The sequence below is a fragment of the Octopus sinensis genome, linkage group LG7 (genome assembly GCF_006345805.1).
Source record: "Octopus sinensis linkage group LG7, ASM634580v1, whole genome shotgun sequence".
Lineage (NCBI taxonomy): Eukaryota > Metazoa > Mollusca > Cephalopoda > Octopoda > Octopodidae > Octopus > Octopus sinensis.
In genome coordinates, this window is record NC_043003.1 from 97232631 (window position 1) to 97252630 (window position 20000).

Consider the following 20000-nt stretch of genomic DNA (forward strand, 5'->3'; position numbering starts at 1 on the left):
GATATACTTCAATCGGGAAATAATTTAAATATGAAAAATTACAACCAATTAATCAATTAAACCAAGGTAGACGAATCACTTATTGAAGAACTTTAAAATATTAGATCACAAAAAATCCCAATAAATGAGAATATCATCAAACAAAAAACTCTGGAAATTGCGAAAGAGAACGAGGAAAAGGCCAGTAATGAGTGGTTAAATTCTTTTTTAAAAAGAAATAATGTTAAATTTAAAACCGGTACTGAAGTTGACGTGTCTGAAAATGAAATAAATGAACTTCGTGATAAATTTAAAGTCAAACTTCTTGAATATAATGCAGAAAATATCTTTAACACAGATGAAACTGCAATGTTCTACAAAAAATTGCCGACTAAATGTTGTTTTTCCTAACGATGATAATACAAAATTAAAGGAATCAAAAGAAAGAATTACAATATTATTGACATGTAGTGCAACTGGTGAGAAGTTAAAACCCCTTTTTATTGGAAAAGTCTAAAACCCCGTTGTTTCACGAATATTGACATTTCGGAACAGGAATTTTATCATAAAAACAACAATACGGCATAGATGACGGAAAACAGTTTCATTTTACCTAAAAGAAATCAATTACGAATTTTTTAAACAACAGAGGGAAGTATTGTTGCTCCAGCTGGCAGAAACGTTAGCACGCCGTGCAAAATGCGTAGCCGTATTTCGTCTGCCGTTACGTTCTGAGTTCAAATTCCGCCGAGGTTGACTTTGCCTTTCATCCTTTCGGGGTCGATAAATTAAGTACCAGTTACGCACTGGGGTCGATGTGATCGACTTAATCCATTTGTCTGTCCTTGTTTGTCCCCTCTATGTTTAGCCCCTTGTGGGTAGTTAAGAAATAGATAATGCAGTGTGTCTCAAACAACAAAGCTTTTCAAATATAGAACTTTTTTTCTACTCCCGAATACAAAAGCAAATTTACAAACTTTAGACGAAGGAATAATTTGTTCATTTAAATGATTTTTATTAAAAATTTGGTTAATAAAGAAAGAATCGATTCAAAAAGAACATCATTATTGGATATTTTTTGGTCAGTCCAGGCATGGGGTTCGGTTGTAAAAGAGACAATTGTAAATTGCTGGAAAAATTTAGGTCTACAAAAACAGAATTCAATGAGTGAAGATTCGCTTCAAAACAAATCATCTGGATTAGGTTTTAAAAATGGGGAATACGAGCTGCAATGCGCACTTAAGGAACTCAAAAATTAAAATATGATGCTGTTACTTTTACTAAACTAAAAAATTATAAAACAAGAAAAACAGAATGTTGCAATAATCTAGATGAAACAAAAGATTCGAATGATAAATTCCAAATCTCTAAATAATGATATGGAAGAAAAGACAACTGACGAAGACAAGTTAATAAAGCTGATTTTAAAAAATACTTTGAATTAATCAATGAACTTAAAATGCTTAGTTCAAAGGTTTGCCCTGTAAGTTTAAAGCACATATTTTCAGCAGAAAAAGATATTAATAGCCTACTTAACAGTAGAAAGAGACAAAAAAAGTGTTTTTTTTTTAATTTATGACACTTGCAAAGAAGAATTGAGCATCATAGATAAGAGCACAAATCTTAACTTTAAATTTTTACGTCTTTTGTTTATACATTGTGTTTTTTTTTTATAATAATGTCAAAATAACCAACTTTTCTTTAAAAATACTACTTCAAAATCATAATTAAGATAAATAAATGCATGGAAACAACTTAAAGGTTCGTTCTTGACAGATATTTATATTAAAAACTCGCTCAATAACGAACTTTCAAAAATTTCGTGAAACAAAAAGTTCGTTATGTATGTATGTATGTATGTATGTATGTATGTATGTATGTATGTATGTATGTATGTATGTATGTATGTATGTATATTATATACACATATTTATATATTTACATACATATATATGTGTGCGTGTATATATCTATATATATATATACATATATATAGGCGTAGGAGTGGTTGTGTGGTAAGTAGCTTGCTTACGAACCTCATGGTTCCGGGTTCAGTCCCACTGCATGGCACCTTGGGCAAGTGTCTTCAGCTATAGCCTCGGGCCGACCAAAGCCTTGTGAGTGGATTTGGTAAACGGAAACTGAAAGAAGCCCGTCGTGTATATGTACATATATATATGTGTGTGCATGTTTGTGTGTCTGTGTTTGTCCCCCAACATCGCTTGACAACCAATGCTGGTGTGTTTACGTCCCCATAACTTAGTGGTTCGGCAAAACAGACCGATAGAATAAATACTAGGCTTACAAATAATAAGTCCTGGGGTCGATTTGCTCGACCAAAGGTGGTGCTCCATCATGGCCACAGTCACATGACGGAAACAAGTCAAAGAGTAGATATTGTAGGTGCATACATTCAAAGGTACATATGTATGAATGTTATATTGTAAACAGAATTCTATTGTCTTTTGGTTTTGTTTTGTTTTTCTTGTATTAATATTTTTCTTCTTGTTTCATATATATTCCTTGCAGTTTGTTTGGGAAAATTAAATTCGTAAATTTCTCATCAATATTTCTATACATTCGCAATCTCATCTGTTTACAGTGGCAATGGTGTGCGTTGCTTCTTCTTACCTCCTTCTCCATAGCACTTAATGCCATCAACAATCAGGTATTACTAGTTTAGAATAGTAGTATAGAGGGAGTATTGCTTCTTTCATTAATCAGTCGTATTTGTGAGGAATTTTGTGTTATATAGACGTGTTGGTTACAAATGTTTTTCTACACTATTTTCTTTTGTGTTACGTGATGCCAAATATATCAGATGGAGGTGTAAACTTCACAACTTCCGCGTTTACAATCAAATTTGCGTATCTCGCTGATAATTAGTAGCTACTCTGCGTATGTAGTTTGTAACGGATATTTTTATATTTACAATTACAATATTTTTATTGTATATTATTAGTATTTGCTTATGGATCGATGCAATGAATTTTGTGTTCTATTTTACGTTTGTGACGTGTTCATCTACCCTATAGTTTGTGGGTATTAAATTTTTACAGTTCACTTTGTGTAATTTGTTTATCTTTAATGGGTGGAGTTCCTGGTGCATTTCTGTCTATATTATTCCCGTGTTAGTGTCATTTTTAGATTTCTTTATGTAACGTTTCGTTTTTGAGTGAGAATCTATTTAAATGCACTTTTATGTAGGGTTTTCCGCCACTAACATTTTTATGTATGCACATACACTTTATTTAAGTGAAGCCGTTCATGTGAATCTTTAGTGTAAACGGATATGACGTATCTATTTTTTTCTATCTTACTATTAATGCTTAGAAATGGATTTAGTATATTACAAGAAGTTTTGTTTGTTACGAATGTCAAATCTTAGCAGAGAGTTCTTTTTCTGAGACGTCTTTTAATTTCTCGACATCTTCCAGTGTTTCCTTTATAACAAATTATACATCGTATGTTTAGGCCATAGTTCAATTTTTTCTTTTGTCGTCAGGTAGAATATCGCGAATGTTTGGTGCCAAAAGCGAACCCATAGATACTCTATCTAGCTCATATAACTTCACTTGAGGACAGCTAAATATAATTTTGTTGTAAAGGGTACTATGTTATTTACAACAATGAGTGTTTTTATCGTACAAATCATTTAGTATAGTTTTTTTTTTCTTGCATTTGCCACTGAAACGTTGGCAAACAGACTTTCAACTAATTTGTTCTTTCTAAGTGTTCTTTCGTTAGTTCTTTCTAAGATCTCTAGAAACTCTTCGACTGAACATATCCTTTACTTGTCCGGCGTATGCCACTTATTTCTAATTGCTAACCGATATTGTGTGCTGATGTTTATAGGCTGTGTGCTAAGAAGTTTTCTTCCCAGCCACATAGTTCCAGGTTCAGTCCCACTGCGTGGCACATTGGGCAGGTATTTTCTATTATAGCCCTAGGCCGACCAAAGACTTGTTAGCGGGATAGGTGGACGAAAACTGAAGGAAGTCATGTGTGTGTGTGTGTGTGTGTGTGTGTGTGTGTGTGTGTGTGTGTGTGTGTGTGTGTGTGTATGTGTGTGGTGTGTGTGTATGTTATTCAGTTCTATTTCATGGTTTCTTGTGAACTGAGAAAGACCCAGTTTCTAACCTAGATCCAAGGCTCCTTCATTGGAATTTCAACATCGACATGTATGTATGTATGTATGTGTGTATGTATGTATGTATGTGTGTATGTATGTATGGATGGATGGATGGATGTACGTACGTACGTATTTATTAAGTTCAACTTTTAATTAGGTATACTCTACTTGCTTACGATTTTACTTTTGTTATTGAGAAAATTTATAATTTTTGGTAAAAAAAATATGTATAATTTTTTGTAATATATACGTCTTTATAATTACAAAAGTGTTTAAGGCAGGAAGCTTGCAGAAATATTAGCATGCCGAACAAAATGTTTTAAGGGCAATTCTTTCGGCTTTTTAACGTTCTGAATTCAAACACCGCTGAAGTCGACTTTGCCTTTCATTCTTTCGGAGTCGCTAAAATAATAACCCGTTGAGCACTGGGATCAATGTAGTGAACTTCACCCTCCCCTCAAAATTGCTGGCCTTGTACCAAAAATTGGAAAGAATAATTTCAAATGTTTTCATTATTACATACGTCCCATAATTGTACTAGTTCGCTCGTGTCGTCAAGATAGCATTTTAAAGGAACAAGTCGAAACTAGTATCAAATACATACAGTGACAAAACATATATTTGATACAAACTTGTTACAACACATTGTATATTTCCAGGTTAGGTTCTGATTAAATTTCGTTCGCCAAAAGTAGTATATTTTGTCAATAATCAATGGGGCATGTATATTATACACATATAATATAAATATCGTTATGAGTTACCTTGTGTATAAAGTGGTTATAGTAAAACATACATACATCGCAGTATGCAAATTTTATTCAAATTGCATTCTCTACACATATAAATTGGTTTCTGTATAATATATATTACAATTTTCATGTACTTATATATTCATATTTTCAATATACCTACATAATATACATTATAAACATTAATAATTTAGACTTTCCTTCATTTTGTTAACATAGCTGGTATATATATATATATAATATATATATATATATATATATAGAGAGAGAGAGAGAGAGAGAGAGAGGGAGGGAGAGAGAGAGAAGTATTATGTAGTTTCAAGCTTAATTAAAAAGATTTTTTATTACGATATTTTGTGAAGAATCTATTTCCAATCATATTTCTATGATCATCATTTCTGTGTACAACTTCAGATTATTCTTATATTTGGCAAATATATTTATAATATACAATGAAGTTTATCGTAAAAGATACGTCTTTATAATTACACGTCTTTAGAATCAAGAAATCATTAATCTGATTATTTTTACATACGATTTCATTTCAATTATGCGGAACGTGTTTGAGTTTATTGTTTATAGTTTGTTATTACCCGTGCATATATATATATGTGTGTGTTTATAATAATCCTTCAGAGTAAGTCTTGAAGTATATTATTGATAATTATAATGTGCTTATCTCCGATTTTCTCAGGGAATTGGTGAAGCACTTTGGGTTGGGTTTTCTCTTTCAGTTGTAAGGGGAAAGTAATACGGAGCGTGAAGATTAAAATTTCATAGTGGATGAATGTATGTTGTGGAAAGTTTATTTTAACGTAGTTGTTTTCCTTTTGGTGGATTTAAACTCAGTACTGCAATACTAATAAAATATTTTTCTGTTAGGTAATATCTTGAAGTGAATTTTATTGATCATGATAACAGCGATTATATGCAAACCAACGATACTACTTTTGCTATGAAGATACGCTGTCGACTTTGTTGCAAATTCATTTTCTGATAAATATATTTAAACTTGAATGTTGCTCTGTACCAAAAGAACTTTCTAGCTCTCTGTATCTCTTCTTTTCTTTTCGTTATTCTCTTATTTCTTTCTTCCCCGCTTCCTGTCCTGCTAGCTATCAGACTCTTGGGGCTATATTTCGCACTGAGAATACAATGTCAGAATTATTCTACAAGTTGCGATTGGAATAAAAAAATTAAGGTTAACAACTAGCAGTTGCCGACCTAGATTTAATAACTAGAACAGTTACTTGCATAATATGTGAACTTTTTTCAGTTGAATTGCCTCCGTATCTTGATCTCAGGAGATAAAACTAACTGCACTAAATTATTTTCATTAATCACAGCTGGAAAAATACGAAGCAGATGACTTATCTACGGGCTGTGCCTACAAGTATGATGTGACAAAGAATATAATTAATAAGATATAAGAAGGACTGAGTGATAGAATTAGTCGAGTATCAGTATCTAAATTAATCCATCATTTTGTTAATTTTCTACCGAGTTTGACATTGCCTTTCATTCTTCTGCATTTCATTAATTAAAAACCTATCAATAACTATCCGTTTCAAAATATAGCTGGCTTTGTATCTATGTAAAAAATTATTGGTAGTAGTGAAAGTGAAATGATCGGAAGTGTACTGGTGAAAATGCCTTGTGGTTTTTAATTGGATCCTTATTTTTATTTTTTAAAAGTCTGTTAATTATTTCATCAGTCCCGTTTGCCGAAGCGCTAATTTGCGGGGACGTAAACAAACCAATAACGGTTGTCAATCGTGTTGTCCAATATATTTTTTATTCAAGACTGTAGGATAAGATTTGAGGGAGATTTGATTGTTAATTCCAGCAAATCGAATGACCATACAGAATGACCCCTTGTTCAATACTGAGACCAAACGACATATATCGAAGTGACATTACATGGGGGGAAGGAAATATCATTAGGCAGTGATAGAGCAGACAGACCAAAAGATCAAAAGATGCAGTCGTCCGTTAGAAAACAACTCTCCTTCTCTGTCTCTCACCCTTTCCCTCTTTCTTTCCCTCTCTCTCTCTCTCTCTCTCTCTCTCTCTCCTATCTATTTCTATACCTATTTGTGCGTGAAGAATGGTATTATTAGTGACGTGGAGGTGGGGAAGGCAGTGTTATGATTACATACAAATATATCTATTATAATAACGCTTTTTAAGGCGGCGAGCTGGCAGAATCGTTAGCACGTCGGGTGAAATGCTTAGCGTTATTTCGTCTGCCGCTACGTTCTGAGTTCAAATTCCGCCGAGGTCGACTTTGCCTTTCATCCTTTCGGGGTCGATAAATAAAGTACCAGTTTCGCACTGGGGTCGTTGTAATCGACTTAATCCCTTTGTCTGTCCTTATTTGTACCCTCTATGTTTAGCCCCTTGTGGGCAATAAAGAAATATATAATAATGCTTTTTTTGCATATTATTTTTACACGATTAGTACCCTTAATGTTTTCGTTTCATCATGTATCTAATAAAATCAAAAGTTGTTGTTTTTCAGGTGTTGACAATAAATTTCAATAAATGAGTTCATTAATTTTATTTTTTCTATTTCAGAATGGAATAGCTGGACCATTCTGGTATGCTGTCGGTGTCATGATAAACATACTAATTTTCCCCATCCTTTCTGTACATTTCAAGACACGTGCACCAGGAGCAAAAACATATCTTCAAGTGAGTTTTCAAATGTCTATATATTTTTAGGAGTTAAATTACCATACTTTATCGTTGTAACTACCACCAAGTTAGCTATTCCATATTGCTGGTATTTCACTGACGAAGTTATGTACATGTTTCTTGTTAATGACTTGATTTATTTTTCGAATTCATTTCTTTTTTCTTTTATCGTCTGTAAACTATGCAGTAAGTTTTCTTGATTAAGATTACAGAAAGCTCAGATAAAAATTATTGAGACATTTTAAAAAATAAATGAAATTAAATATTTTTAAAGACAGTATTCTGAAGATCAAAATTATTTTGTTCCCCAAAGCCTGTCAGTTATTTCATTTCAAGGTAGTACCTCAAATTTAAGTGGCCGTGTCGTACCCTTAACTAGATGTCAGAATCTAAAACTAAATCCACTGGATAACTCTTCTTTGATTTATCTAACATACAACCTTACCCTCATCCATATCACGAATCCTATTATTCTCAGAGACACAAATCTTTCTGCCCTTGTATATAGTACTTCCCTGTTATTCAGGCTACAGTTTGTACTCAACCTTAGCTTCGAAAAGAGGTGTCTGCGCGTACATAGATATCACTCCTACATCTCTCATCTGTCTCACATGGATATCAACAACAAGAACCTTCAGCTATTTTGGTTATTTCTGCTCCTTTTATCCTTCTCTGAACACATCCAAACTCCGACAATACTTCAACCATATTCATTCCACCTCTTCTCTGAAACCATCGTCCTCAGTGACTTTAACGTTCACAACTTTTCTTGGCTCGCACTTTCGAACTGTCTTACTACAATGGACGTTATATCCGTCTGTCTGTCCGTCTGTCTGTTCCCTCTTCACGGTCGAACGGCTGGATCATTGGTCATGATGATTTTCAGGATTACGAAGGAGGTAATCAGGAAGGTATTTAGCAAAAAAAGAATATGAAAAAAGTATATTTAGTGGATATTGAGTTTTGTATTAATAAATCACCTTTGACTTTTCTTGTTAAAATTCCGGCGAAGAATAGTTCGTGAATTTAGAGGGTTTAGATTTACGATACTATCCCTTTATTTCCCATCGTAGATGGGCAGATTTGCTATCTTACTATAATGGGCGTTATGTCCGTCTGTCCGTTTCTTTGTCTGTTCCCTCTTCACCGCCAGACAGCTGGACCAATGATTACAATATTTTTCGGGATTACAAACCTGGACTCTCATTCCTAAGGTATTTTTCGATGTTGTTATTATTATTATTATTATTATTATTATTATTATATTATTATTATTATTATTATTATTATTATTATTATTATTATTATTATTATTATTATTATATTATTATTATTATTATTATTCAGGTCACTGCCTGGAATCGAACTCGGAATCCTGGCGCAGGCTACTAGCCCCAAGATTCCGAGTTCGATTCCAGGCAGTGACCTGAAGAAGAAGAAGAAGAAGAAGAAGAAGAAGAAGAAGAAGAAGAAGAAGAAGAAGAAGAAGAAGAAGAAGAAGAAGAAGAAGAAGAAGAAGAAGAAGAAGAAGAAGAAGAAGAAGAAGAAGAAGAAGAAGATCGAAAAATACCTTAGGAATGAGAACCGAGGTTCGAAATTTCCCCAAGACACCTGATGAAGGCTGGAGGGTATATCAGCCGAAACGTGTTAACAACAAACAAGATGAGGACAAATATCAGTCTAATGTAAATAATGTACGTAATTCCTCATCTCTTAAATATAGAACTGTGGTCCATATAACCATTCACGTTACAGAGGTTGGGTGCCTATTTCAGTTCACGAGTGAATCGTCATCACATGTCACACAGTCGCAAACACATGTCATATAGCTGCAACAGAATGCTGTATCACCAACAACAGTGTGATTTCTCTAAGACATCACCCAGTAATCTATCAAGTCCATTTACACATTTCTCAATACATACTGCTGTTATGACTTCCCTCCCTCATTTTATGCCTCAATCATAGATGGGTAGATTGGCTAGTACTGGTAATGCTAGTACAAAAACCGAATGTCAACTAGTTTCACCCTCTACACATATTCTTGACCGAATCACAAACATCTTCAAAACCAAAGCATCATATGTCCAATACCAAATTGCGAATAACCACTATCACAGCCCCAAATGCCACACAACACCTCCAAATACCTGAACTCTATGGGACCTCAGATCAGCTGAGAGTTCTGCAGGCTATCCTTTCTGTTCATGTATTTCATTTATAACTCATCGACGACGTCTAATCGGATAAGTGGATATCTTATTTAGCAAACTCACATCCGCAACGTACCAAAGACCTTTTCAAAGAAACTAGCCTTCCCTTCAGCACAACTACTAATCGTCTAGAAATCTCATCGAACATGCAGTTTGACATGTGCTTTTGTTCCTGACTCTCTGTTCCTATCTCCCTTGCTTCTCTTTTTCTCCTTTTCTCTGGACTCTCCTTTGCATTTCCGACGGAGGGTTATGCTTGAAACATCATATTTATGCTCTAAACTTTCCCTTTATAACCATTTTTTCCGAAAGTCAAACTAATACTTATTCACTCCGTACGTCCCTTGAACTTTTAATACTTTTGTGTTGGAATTTGATGTTTTTGTGGTTTGTTTTTTATTTGCCGCTATGGTATAACTCCTCTACGCCTAATAGGGGCTGCTGCTACCTACAGGGATACTTAGAAAGCATTCACATTCAAAGAAATTGCCTCTCGACTGATTAGCATGATATCGCACACCAACGCATTCCAACATGTGTCCTACATACGGGTTGCTTCTATATTTTCTTATTTTCTTCGAGTACTACAATGATCTCTACACATCAGAGAAAGCTAGTCTCACACCAACTCCATTCAGGCACCTCTGTGTCATTCGTCTCTCCTTCCTTTTCTCACCAAGCCACGAACTGCTCTAGCCATTACTTCCAGTCTTTTCACTCCAGAACCCCTAGAATTCTCTTTCCGCGCACTTTTTATTTTCTTTTTTTTTCTGCGGCTATTGACTTGCAATTGTGCAAACATAACGTCACTACATCAATTTAATCCATCTCAGATGTCCTACAAATGTTTTGGGGCTTTGACCACAACTGAAAAAAAAATCAATTCAAGGCAATACCTGACTTAAAATGAGGAATGATCTTATGATCTGCAGGCTTTACAAATCGCGGATAACTAGGTAAAATATTTTTTAAAAATACATTTCTATATGCGTGTATGCGTTGGTGTGTGATTGTGTATCTTGGCGTTCAGACGCGTGTGTATATGTGTGGGCGTGTATATAAATATATAAATATTTGCACATATATAAATATATAAATATTTGCACATATACACACATATACACATATACACACACATATTTATATATATACATATATACACATGCATGTATATACATGTATGTATATATATGTGTGTGTGTGTATGTGTGCGTGTGCGTGCGTGCGCGCGTGTGTGTGTGTATATATATACATTTATAGACATACAGATAGATATGCATATCCATGTATATATATAATTATATATAAATATATAAATATTTGCACATATACATTTATACACACACATATATATATATACATATATACACATGCATGTATATACATGTATGTATATATATATGTGTGTGTGTGTATGTATGTATGTATGTATGTATGTATGTATGTATGTATGTATGCATGCACGAAAGGATCATTAACGAGTGTTCGGCTGTGTGTAATTTATCTCCTTTAAGAAAAAAACATACGAGGAATGTTTTCTCTACTAAATTTGTTAAATTGTATCGTGTTGTAGTAGAAAACAGAGATAAAGCTGAAATATCCACAAACTTTATCATTAGTTTATCTGTTTCTATAAATGTCAATAGCATAATTAGAACACATGGTATTTAGACTTTTATATCGAGTTCTGGCATACGTGTGATATGTCGTACTGGTCGTTGATCATAGTTCCTTATTATCGTGTATGATGGTGGTGGTAGTAGTGGTGGTGGTGGTAGTAACAGGGATGAACGTAGTTATGATGGGGGACATAGTTTTTTAGGGTTCTTTTGGGTTTTTTTAATATTTTACAAGACGTTCGTTGCTGGGGGTAGGTATGGCTTCCATAGTTATTTGTTAATATTGCTAAGATGATGGTTACTGTGGTAGATATGATGATAAGAGCAGTATGTTGCTGGTGATAGTAATGGTGATCTGGCAGAAACAGTAGCACGCCGGGCGAAATGCGTAGCCGTATTTCGTCTGCCGTTACGTTCTGAGTTCAAATTCCGCCGAGGTCGACTTTGCCTTTCATCCTTTCGGGGTCGATAAATTAAGTACCAGTTACGCACTGGGGTCGATATAATCACTTAATCCGTTTGTCTGTCCTTGTTTGTCCTCTCTGTGTTTAGCCCCTTGTAGGTTGTAAAGAAATAAGTAATGGTGATCTATTTGAGGCGTTGATCTAATAGTTATTGATACTGCGTAGTCCCAGCTTGGTCCTGCAGTAGTAAATACATCTAAAGCAGTCATGAACAAACTGCGATTCAAGGGACTTTATGAATGACACACCTAACGAATAATTGCCTTGAGTTTCTTCAGTAGTGCGGCCCACCTAATGACGAGCCATAGTTCATGCAGCCCGCTCCTCGAAAAAATTGCCCATGCCTGATTAAAGCATGTAAGTTTTCAACCAAAGCGATACGCAATCCCTTGATCTGTTCTTCCAAATGTACAATACTAGAGGCAGTACTGCATATTCCAACATGGGTATATCGTTCAGAGTTCTAATTTGGACGTATTGTTGTCGTTTCTCTCCAGTTTATTTCTGCTTACCTCTAGATTTTGGTTGGTTTCGTTTGTCGTTCTGAAGATACTGACGGTTGAATTCTCTTACATAAGCATTTGTTGCTATTGTGATATTTTTTTATTTGTCTTAAAGGTAGTGCTCGCCGCAGAATCGTTTGCATATTGGGCGAAACCCTTAGCGGGTTGAATTTCTTTAGGTTCCGTGTTGAGTTTCCACCGAGGTCGACTTTTGGGGTTTCCTCCTTCTGGGGTCGATGAAATAAGTACAAGTTGAGCACTGGGATGATGGAATTAATTAGCCCCCTCCTCCAAAGTTTCAGGCCTAGTGCTTATAGTAGAAAAGATTTTTTGTGCAGAATCGTTAGTGCATCGATTAGGCAAAATGTTTAGTGACCATTTCTTTTGCCTCTTTACGCACTAAGTTCAAATTTCGCTGAGGTCGACTTTGCATTTCTTTCTTTCTTTCGAGGTCAATAAAGTAAGTGTCAGCCAAGTACTGCGACCAATGTGATCGACTAACTCCCTTCCCTTTAAATTTTGCATACCTCGTGCCAAAAACTAAGACCATTTTTTTACTCTCTTACTGTGAAGATGCGTGGCCTAGTGGTTAAGAATGTTGCACTCACGCTCGTAAGACCGTCGTTTCGATTCCTAAGCAGAGCTTTCTCCCAGTCCGCTCAGCAATAAATGAGTTCCAGCTGGGAAGTCGATCCTGCGATAGAACGGCGCCCCATAGATGTGTTGTAATCTCTGACACTCTTACGATATAGCAATTGAGTTGAATTCCGACCTAATGCGTCCAAAGATCTAAGTTTAACAGATCTAAGTTTAATTAAGATACAAAAGATCTTGTCTCCAGATTTCTTGGAATATTTTGCGTACTTTCTTATCACTTCTTTCTCGTACAAAGAAATTCTGTTACAACTATTTATTCAGGCTAAAGGAGTATCCACGTACTTTAAAATCAAAATGACTGTTTCTTGTATTCCCGTGTGTTACTCATTATTCTCTCATTTATTCTCATAGTCTAAGGTCGGGTCTTTCTTCAGATATTCTAAATTGGGAATCAGGCTGACTGTCAGGTTATTGACTCAGTTTCTATCCCCCAAACGAAGCCATTTCACTTTGTTTATCATACTAACACAGGGTAAATCAAACGTTTCTCCTTTTCTCCTTGGTCAAAATATAGGCCATCTAACTCTAGTTAAACGAAACTTCCTTTCTAAGCTTTATAGCATCTACTTTGACATCTTTTACACTGTATTCGTATCATTTACTATTGCTGTTTGTTTTCTTTGACCTTGTTCAGTTTTCTCTTGTATCTTTGTTATTTCAGCTGTATTCAACGTAATGTTTACTTCGCGATGTGTTTACATAAATATATGTACTTAGGCATATCCTCCACTCTATCGAGACCTCTGTTTCTTCATATCACAAGGCGAAAAGTTTTATGGTTGTCAAAATTTATCTCGTAGCATCATTTTGTTTTTTCTGCTATAGTTTACATGCAATTGTTTTCTTGCTTCTTTTTTTTTTCTTTTTTTTTTTTACTTATAACTGGGTTACAGAAAAGTTGTAGCGTAGGAATATCATTTTGATTCCACTATTTATATCCCTGTTTTAAGCTAACAAGAAGCCCACCGGGCAAGTTGTTTCTTGCCCCTGTGGAGTTGATATTTGCAAAACATAATTCAAAATGTTCTTTCGAAAATTCTTAATTCAAAAAGATGGCGTCGCCTTCAACAGTTAAACAACAGGAGGTGGGTATGAATTTAGTTGAGGGAAAGTTAGAAACTGCGTCAGGGGTCTCCCCTTCAATCAACCCGTGAGGACTTACTCCTCTCAAAGTCCATATTTGAAAAGCTACATTACCACCGCCGCTGTTGTAACGTGCGGTGACAATAGCAGCAACAACAACAACTGCAACAACAACAACATGCCAAACAAAGAGGAAAACAACCACAAATTGTCAGACTTCGCCACCACCACCACCATCGCCACCTCAACTACCTCAACAAGACGTGATGATAGCAATAACATAAACACCAGCAACGACAAAAGCAGAAGCCTGAAAGCTTACTCCCACAACGACCATCACCAACACCGACACTGCGGCTGCATTAGTTAGCCGTGACGGCAACAACAGCAACAGTGGGGGCGCAATGGCTCAGTGATTAGGGCAGCGGACTCGCGATCGTAAGAACGCGGTTTCGATTCCCAGACCGGGCATTGTGAGTGTTTATTGAGCAAAAACACCTAAGCTCCACGAGGCCCCGGCGGATTGGTGAGGTGAACCCCGCTGTACTCTTTCACCACAACTTTCCCTCACTCTTTCTTTTTACTTCTGCCACAAAGCTGAGGAACCATGGTGTAACCCACTATGGTGCGGTAAACTTTCAGACCCTAGTCTAGATTGCGAATCCTCTGTACCCCCAAGATGGTTCAGCTCTCCACCAGTTAAAAGCCACCGTTTACGGAATGAGGATAACAACGTAGCTTTCGCGCCCGTGCAACCGCCAGTCTATCGCGTTGCCACACGCATTCTTAGTAGCATAGAGTAGGCTCGAATTAGAGATTATTCTTTGTGGCTAATGGCGACGAGGAATGCATCACCATCACCACCACCGTCCCAACAGCCAAGAGTAACAAGGACAATACTGCTCCAACATCTACTACTGATCACTCTGACAACAATACTTCAACTAATATGGCTGTTCGAAGCAGTAACAGTACCATGACCACAAAGGACAAAGTCATCGCCGGTGTAGCCACAAATGCCCAAATATATGTGACGGACAAGCACACAGACCTAAGAAATGTGAAGAGTCCCTGGAGTATTGGGAAAAGGATGCTTTGTGGAATTTGTTCCGGCTTTTTAAATGCTAAGTTCAAATTCTGCCAAGGTCATCTTTGCTTTTAATCCATCTGGTCAAAAAAATTAAAGTCCCATTAGAGTAAAGAGTTGGTATAACCAACTAATCTTTCCCCCCATGAAAACCCTTGGTCTTGTGCCTAAATCAGAAACCACGCTTATTATTAATCTCCCAATATGAGTGAATTTGTTTCTACATTAGAATTTATTATTACGATAAATAAAAACAGCGGAAAGCTGACAGAATCGTTAGCTCGCCGGACAAACGGCTCAGCGGCATTTCTTCCGGTTTTACGTTCTGAGTAGAAATGCCGCCAGAGCCTACTTAACCTTCTATCCTCGTGGGCTCGTGAAAATAAATACAAGTCGAGTAATGGGTCGATGTAATCGATTAGAACTCTTTTCCAAAATTTCAGGACTTGCGCCTATAGTAGAAAAACACTATTATGAAAAGTGGGGAATTAAAGAATCGGTTGAGCACAACATGTAATACATAGATTTTAGTTAGGCTCGCTTAAGTTCTGAGTGCAAAACCCGCCGATTTGAGTTTTTGTTTCGTCCTTCTGACATTGGTAGAATAAGCACCAGTCAAATATCGTGCCGATTAGGTCGGCTCTTCCTAGTGAATGTCGGCTTTGTGCCTCTTTTAGAAATCATTATATCATTATTATAAGGCGGTGTGCTGGCAGAATCGTTAGCACGCCAAGCAAAATGCCTAGCGGCATTTCATTCGTCTTTACGTTCTGGGTTCAAATTCTGCGAAGGTCGACTTTGCCTTTCGTTCTTTCGGGGTTGATAAAATAAGTATCAGTTGAGTACTGGGGTTCGATATAATCAATTTACTCCTTCCCTTAAATTGCTGGCCTTGTGCCAAAATTTGAAACCATTATTATAAGGCAGCGAGCTGGCAAAGTTGTTACCGCCTCGGGTAAAATGCTAGCCCCTCCCACAAAATTTCAGGTTTTGTGTATATATTAGAATTGTCATTACGAAATAAGGCGGCAACCTGGCAGAATTTTCAGCATACCGGACAAAATGCTTAGTGGCATTTCTTTCAGATTTACATTCTGAAATGAAATTCCGCCGATGTCGACTTTGCTTTTCATCCTCTCGAAGGTCGATAAAATAAGAACCAATTGCTCACTAGAGTTGATGTAATCGACTAGCATTTCCGCCAAAATTTCAGGCCTTCTGCCTATAGTAGAAAGAATTGTTAATATGATTATGAAGGCGATGCTTATAGTATAATTATTATTACTAAGCTGAAGGCGACGAGCTGGCAGAATCGTTAGCACGCCGGACAAAATGCTTAGCGGCATTTCGTCGATCTTTACGTTCTGAGTTCAAATGCCGCCGGGTTGATGAAATAAGTACCAGCTCAGCACTGGGATCGATGTAATCGGATTACTCCCTTCCCCGAAATTGCTGCCCTTGTGCCAAAATTTTTAAAACCACTATTATGAAGCTGGGTATGTATCAAAATCTGAAACCAATGCTACTTAGATTGTTTAGTGGCAGAAATCATTAAGTACTGTACGTACATCTTCATGTTTTTGATTGGTTAATTATTCTATTGAAAGCTAGACTCTGTATAGTTTGCAAATCACCCAAAGACTATAAACTGTGATTAATATTATTGTCTTTTGGTTCCCCATATTTGTATAAGGACTTCAGTTTAAGTTAGAATTCAAATATTACCTGTGTTTGTTTTCATACAAATGTTTCGCTGTAACACCCCTAGATTCTTCAGAACATTGTTTTATGTTTGAAGATTGACTAACTACAAACTTATTTAAAGGAGTTCTATGACAATGTTACTAATGTCGGTTAGTGTGGACGCAGAATATCTCTTCCTAACAATACGATTTAGGAAGCCATAGCATAACTCTATATCTCTCTCTGATCCTAGTAGTATTATTTCGGAAGCCGTACTATAACGTTATCTCTCTCTTCTTCTTAGATACTATCAACTAGACTTATGGGAGTAATTATAACCCTCGGCTTCTAAGCATCCTCACCACCACCACCACCATCATCATCATCATCATCATCATCATCATCATCATCATCATCATCATCATCATTATCATCATCATCTTCACCATCATCATCATCATCATCATCATCGGCGTCATTGTCATCGTTGTTGTCATCGTCGTCGTCATCGTCATCATCATCGTCGTCGTCGAGGTCGTCATCATTATTTTTTCATCAAAATAGTAGTAGTAGTAACAGCAGCAGCAGCTGCTGCTGTAGCATTGTAATAGTAGTAGTAGTAGTAGTAGTAGTAGTAGTAGTAGTAGTAGTAGCAGCAGCAGCAGCAGTAGTAATAGTAGTGGTAGTAGTAGTAGTAGTAGTAGTAGTAGTAGTAGTAGTAGTAGTAGTACATATATTGCAGCATATACGTTTGGGATCATGTTGTTTAAGAAACTGACGTTTCTTTAATTAATCTTACACAACTAAAATGCTCTAATTTTATTTTAGATTTTCTTATTTCCTTACTTTCTTTTCCAATCATGGATGAATTTCTTCGCTGTTCCAATATTTGATTCGGAATTAAGTTTAATCTAGTGAGTGTGTCTTAAATAAAATTATCTGCTGGAGATTTTGTTTCAAAGGAGATTTTTTAGGTATTAACTATACACGGATATTCTCTCGTAAACATTATCAAAAAGTTAATGAGGTATGTGTTTTCAGTCAGACACTATCAGGTCTACAGAACATTAGGAAATTATTATTTACAAACGTTATACATACTATGTTATATGTAGGTATGTATGTACACACGTATACGTACACTACGTACGTTCGCCAACACATTCATTAGATAATTACATAAACATACATGCACATAGATATATACTTATGTTCACGTGTTCACATACACACAGAAAGAAACACAGGTATATCACACACATGCACATACACACACAGTGATGCCTTAGATTCTAACAGACCTTAGATTCCACCGAGTGATTAAATAAATCTATTTCATGTAATTAAGAACTAATTCGTTTATGTATCCAACTTTATGTGTGTGCGTTCGTATATACGTATGTTCGTACAAATCCGTTACGTGCAGCACTCGAGACAACCTATGTAACGAAAACATAGACTAAACACCTTATATTTAATTATCAACGTTATTGCTTTTTCCACTCCATCATCCTTACTGTGTATGTTATAGCCAAAAGCTTAACTCTTTACCCGTCGTGCGTATCACATGTGAAACACATGGATGCCAGGGAAATATGTCTTGTGTACCACATGTGATGGACACGGATGCCATGGAAACATGTGCTGTGTAACACATGTAATACACAAGATATATTTCCCTAACACCCATGCATCATATATGAAACCACTTCACCAATTTTTTTCATCCACCAGGAAAGCTTTATATTACTTAGAACGTATGAAACAATCTGAGGAACAAAGATGGACGGCGTTTAGGGCAAACGTACATTAATGCTTTCGACAGGCAAAGGGCTAAGATATTAATTATTGTGGTGTTAGTGCAATAGTCATTGTTATGGTGATGACTGTGATGATGGTGCTGTTTGTTATTGTTATAGTTGTGGTAGTGGCTGTGGTGTTTGCTAACACTTTGCTTGTTCTATATATCACATGATACAACAGGGCATATATATATACCCGAAACACTGTGGTTATGAAGCAAGCTTTTTACCACACAGCCACATCTGCGCCTATACTCTTTACTCTTTTTACTCTTTTACTTGTTTCAGTCATTTGACTGCGGCCATGCTGGAGCACCGCCTTTAATCGAGCAACTCGACCCCGGGACTTATTCTTTGTAAGCCCAGTACTTATTCTATCGGTCTCTTTTTGCCGAACCGCTAAGTGACGGAGACATAAACACACCAGCATCGGTTGTCAAGCAATGCTAGGGGGACAAACACACACACATACATATGTATATATACATATATACGACGGACTTCTTTCAGTTTCCGTCTACCAAATCCACTCACATGGCTTTGGTCGGCCCGAGGCTATAGTAGAAGACACTTGCCCAAGGTGCCACGCAGTGGGACTGAACCCGGAACCATGTGGTTGGTTAGCAAGCTACTTACCACACAGCCACTCCTGCGCCTATATAGACCAATTACAATGAATATAGATACAAATAATTATAGGGTAAATTTAGACGCACTAAGATTTAAGCATATGATATAATAGAATCAATCCTGTAGGCTTAGGTGAGCCAAGTTGAAAGAATTAGGACATAGATAAAATGATATTCTAAATAAAAGTGAAAAACTACATAGGAGAAAAAACATAAAAGAAATATATCTTGATAATGATGCAGAAATTAATAATAATATTAACTGTTTCAAATTTTGGCACAGGGCCAGCAAGTCGATTACAGCGACCCCACTGCTCAACTGGTATTTATTTTATCAACCCGGAAAGGATAAAAAGCAAACTCGACCTCGGTTGAATTTAAACGGTTGAGCGTAAACGGTTGAGCGTAAACACGGATGAAATGCCGCTAAACATTTTGCCAGACGTGCTAACGATTCTGCCAGCTCACTGCTTTAATACTTCTAATTATAATGATAATCCTTTCTACTATAGGTACAATGTCTGAAATGTTTGAGGAGGACTAAATTGATTACATCATCCCCAGTGTTCAGCAGTTACTTTGTTTATCAACCCCGAAAAGATGAAAGGTAAAATCAACATTTCACCCGCCTTAGTAAGAAGAAGAAGAAGAAGAAGAAGAAGAAGAAGAAGAAGAAGAAGAAGAAGAAGAAGAAGAAGAA

General features: G+C 36.2%; 1 protein-coding gene across 2 annotated transcripts in view; it reads left to right on the top strand.

Annotated features, from left to right (window-relative positions):
• LOC115214230 (urea-proton symporter DUR3-like) overlaps positions 1–20000 on the top strand; it is a 324559-nt gene that overhangs the window by 273533 nt on the left and 31026 nt on the right. For both annotated transcript variants that reach the window (XM_029783351.1, XM_036504980.1), the window contains exon 4: positions 7441–7557. In XM_029783351.1, coding sequence (XP_029639211.1) covers positions 7441–7557 — 117 coding nt within the window. The remainder of the gene's footprint in view (positions 1–7440; positions 7558–20000) is intronic.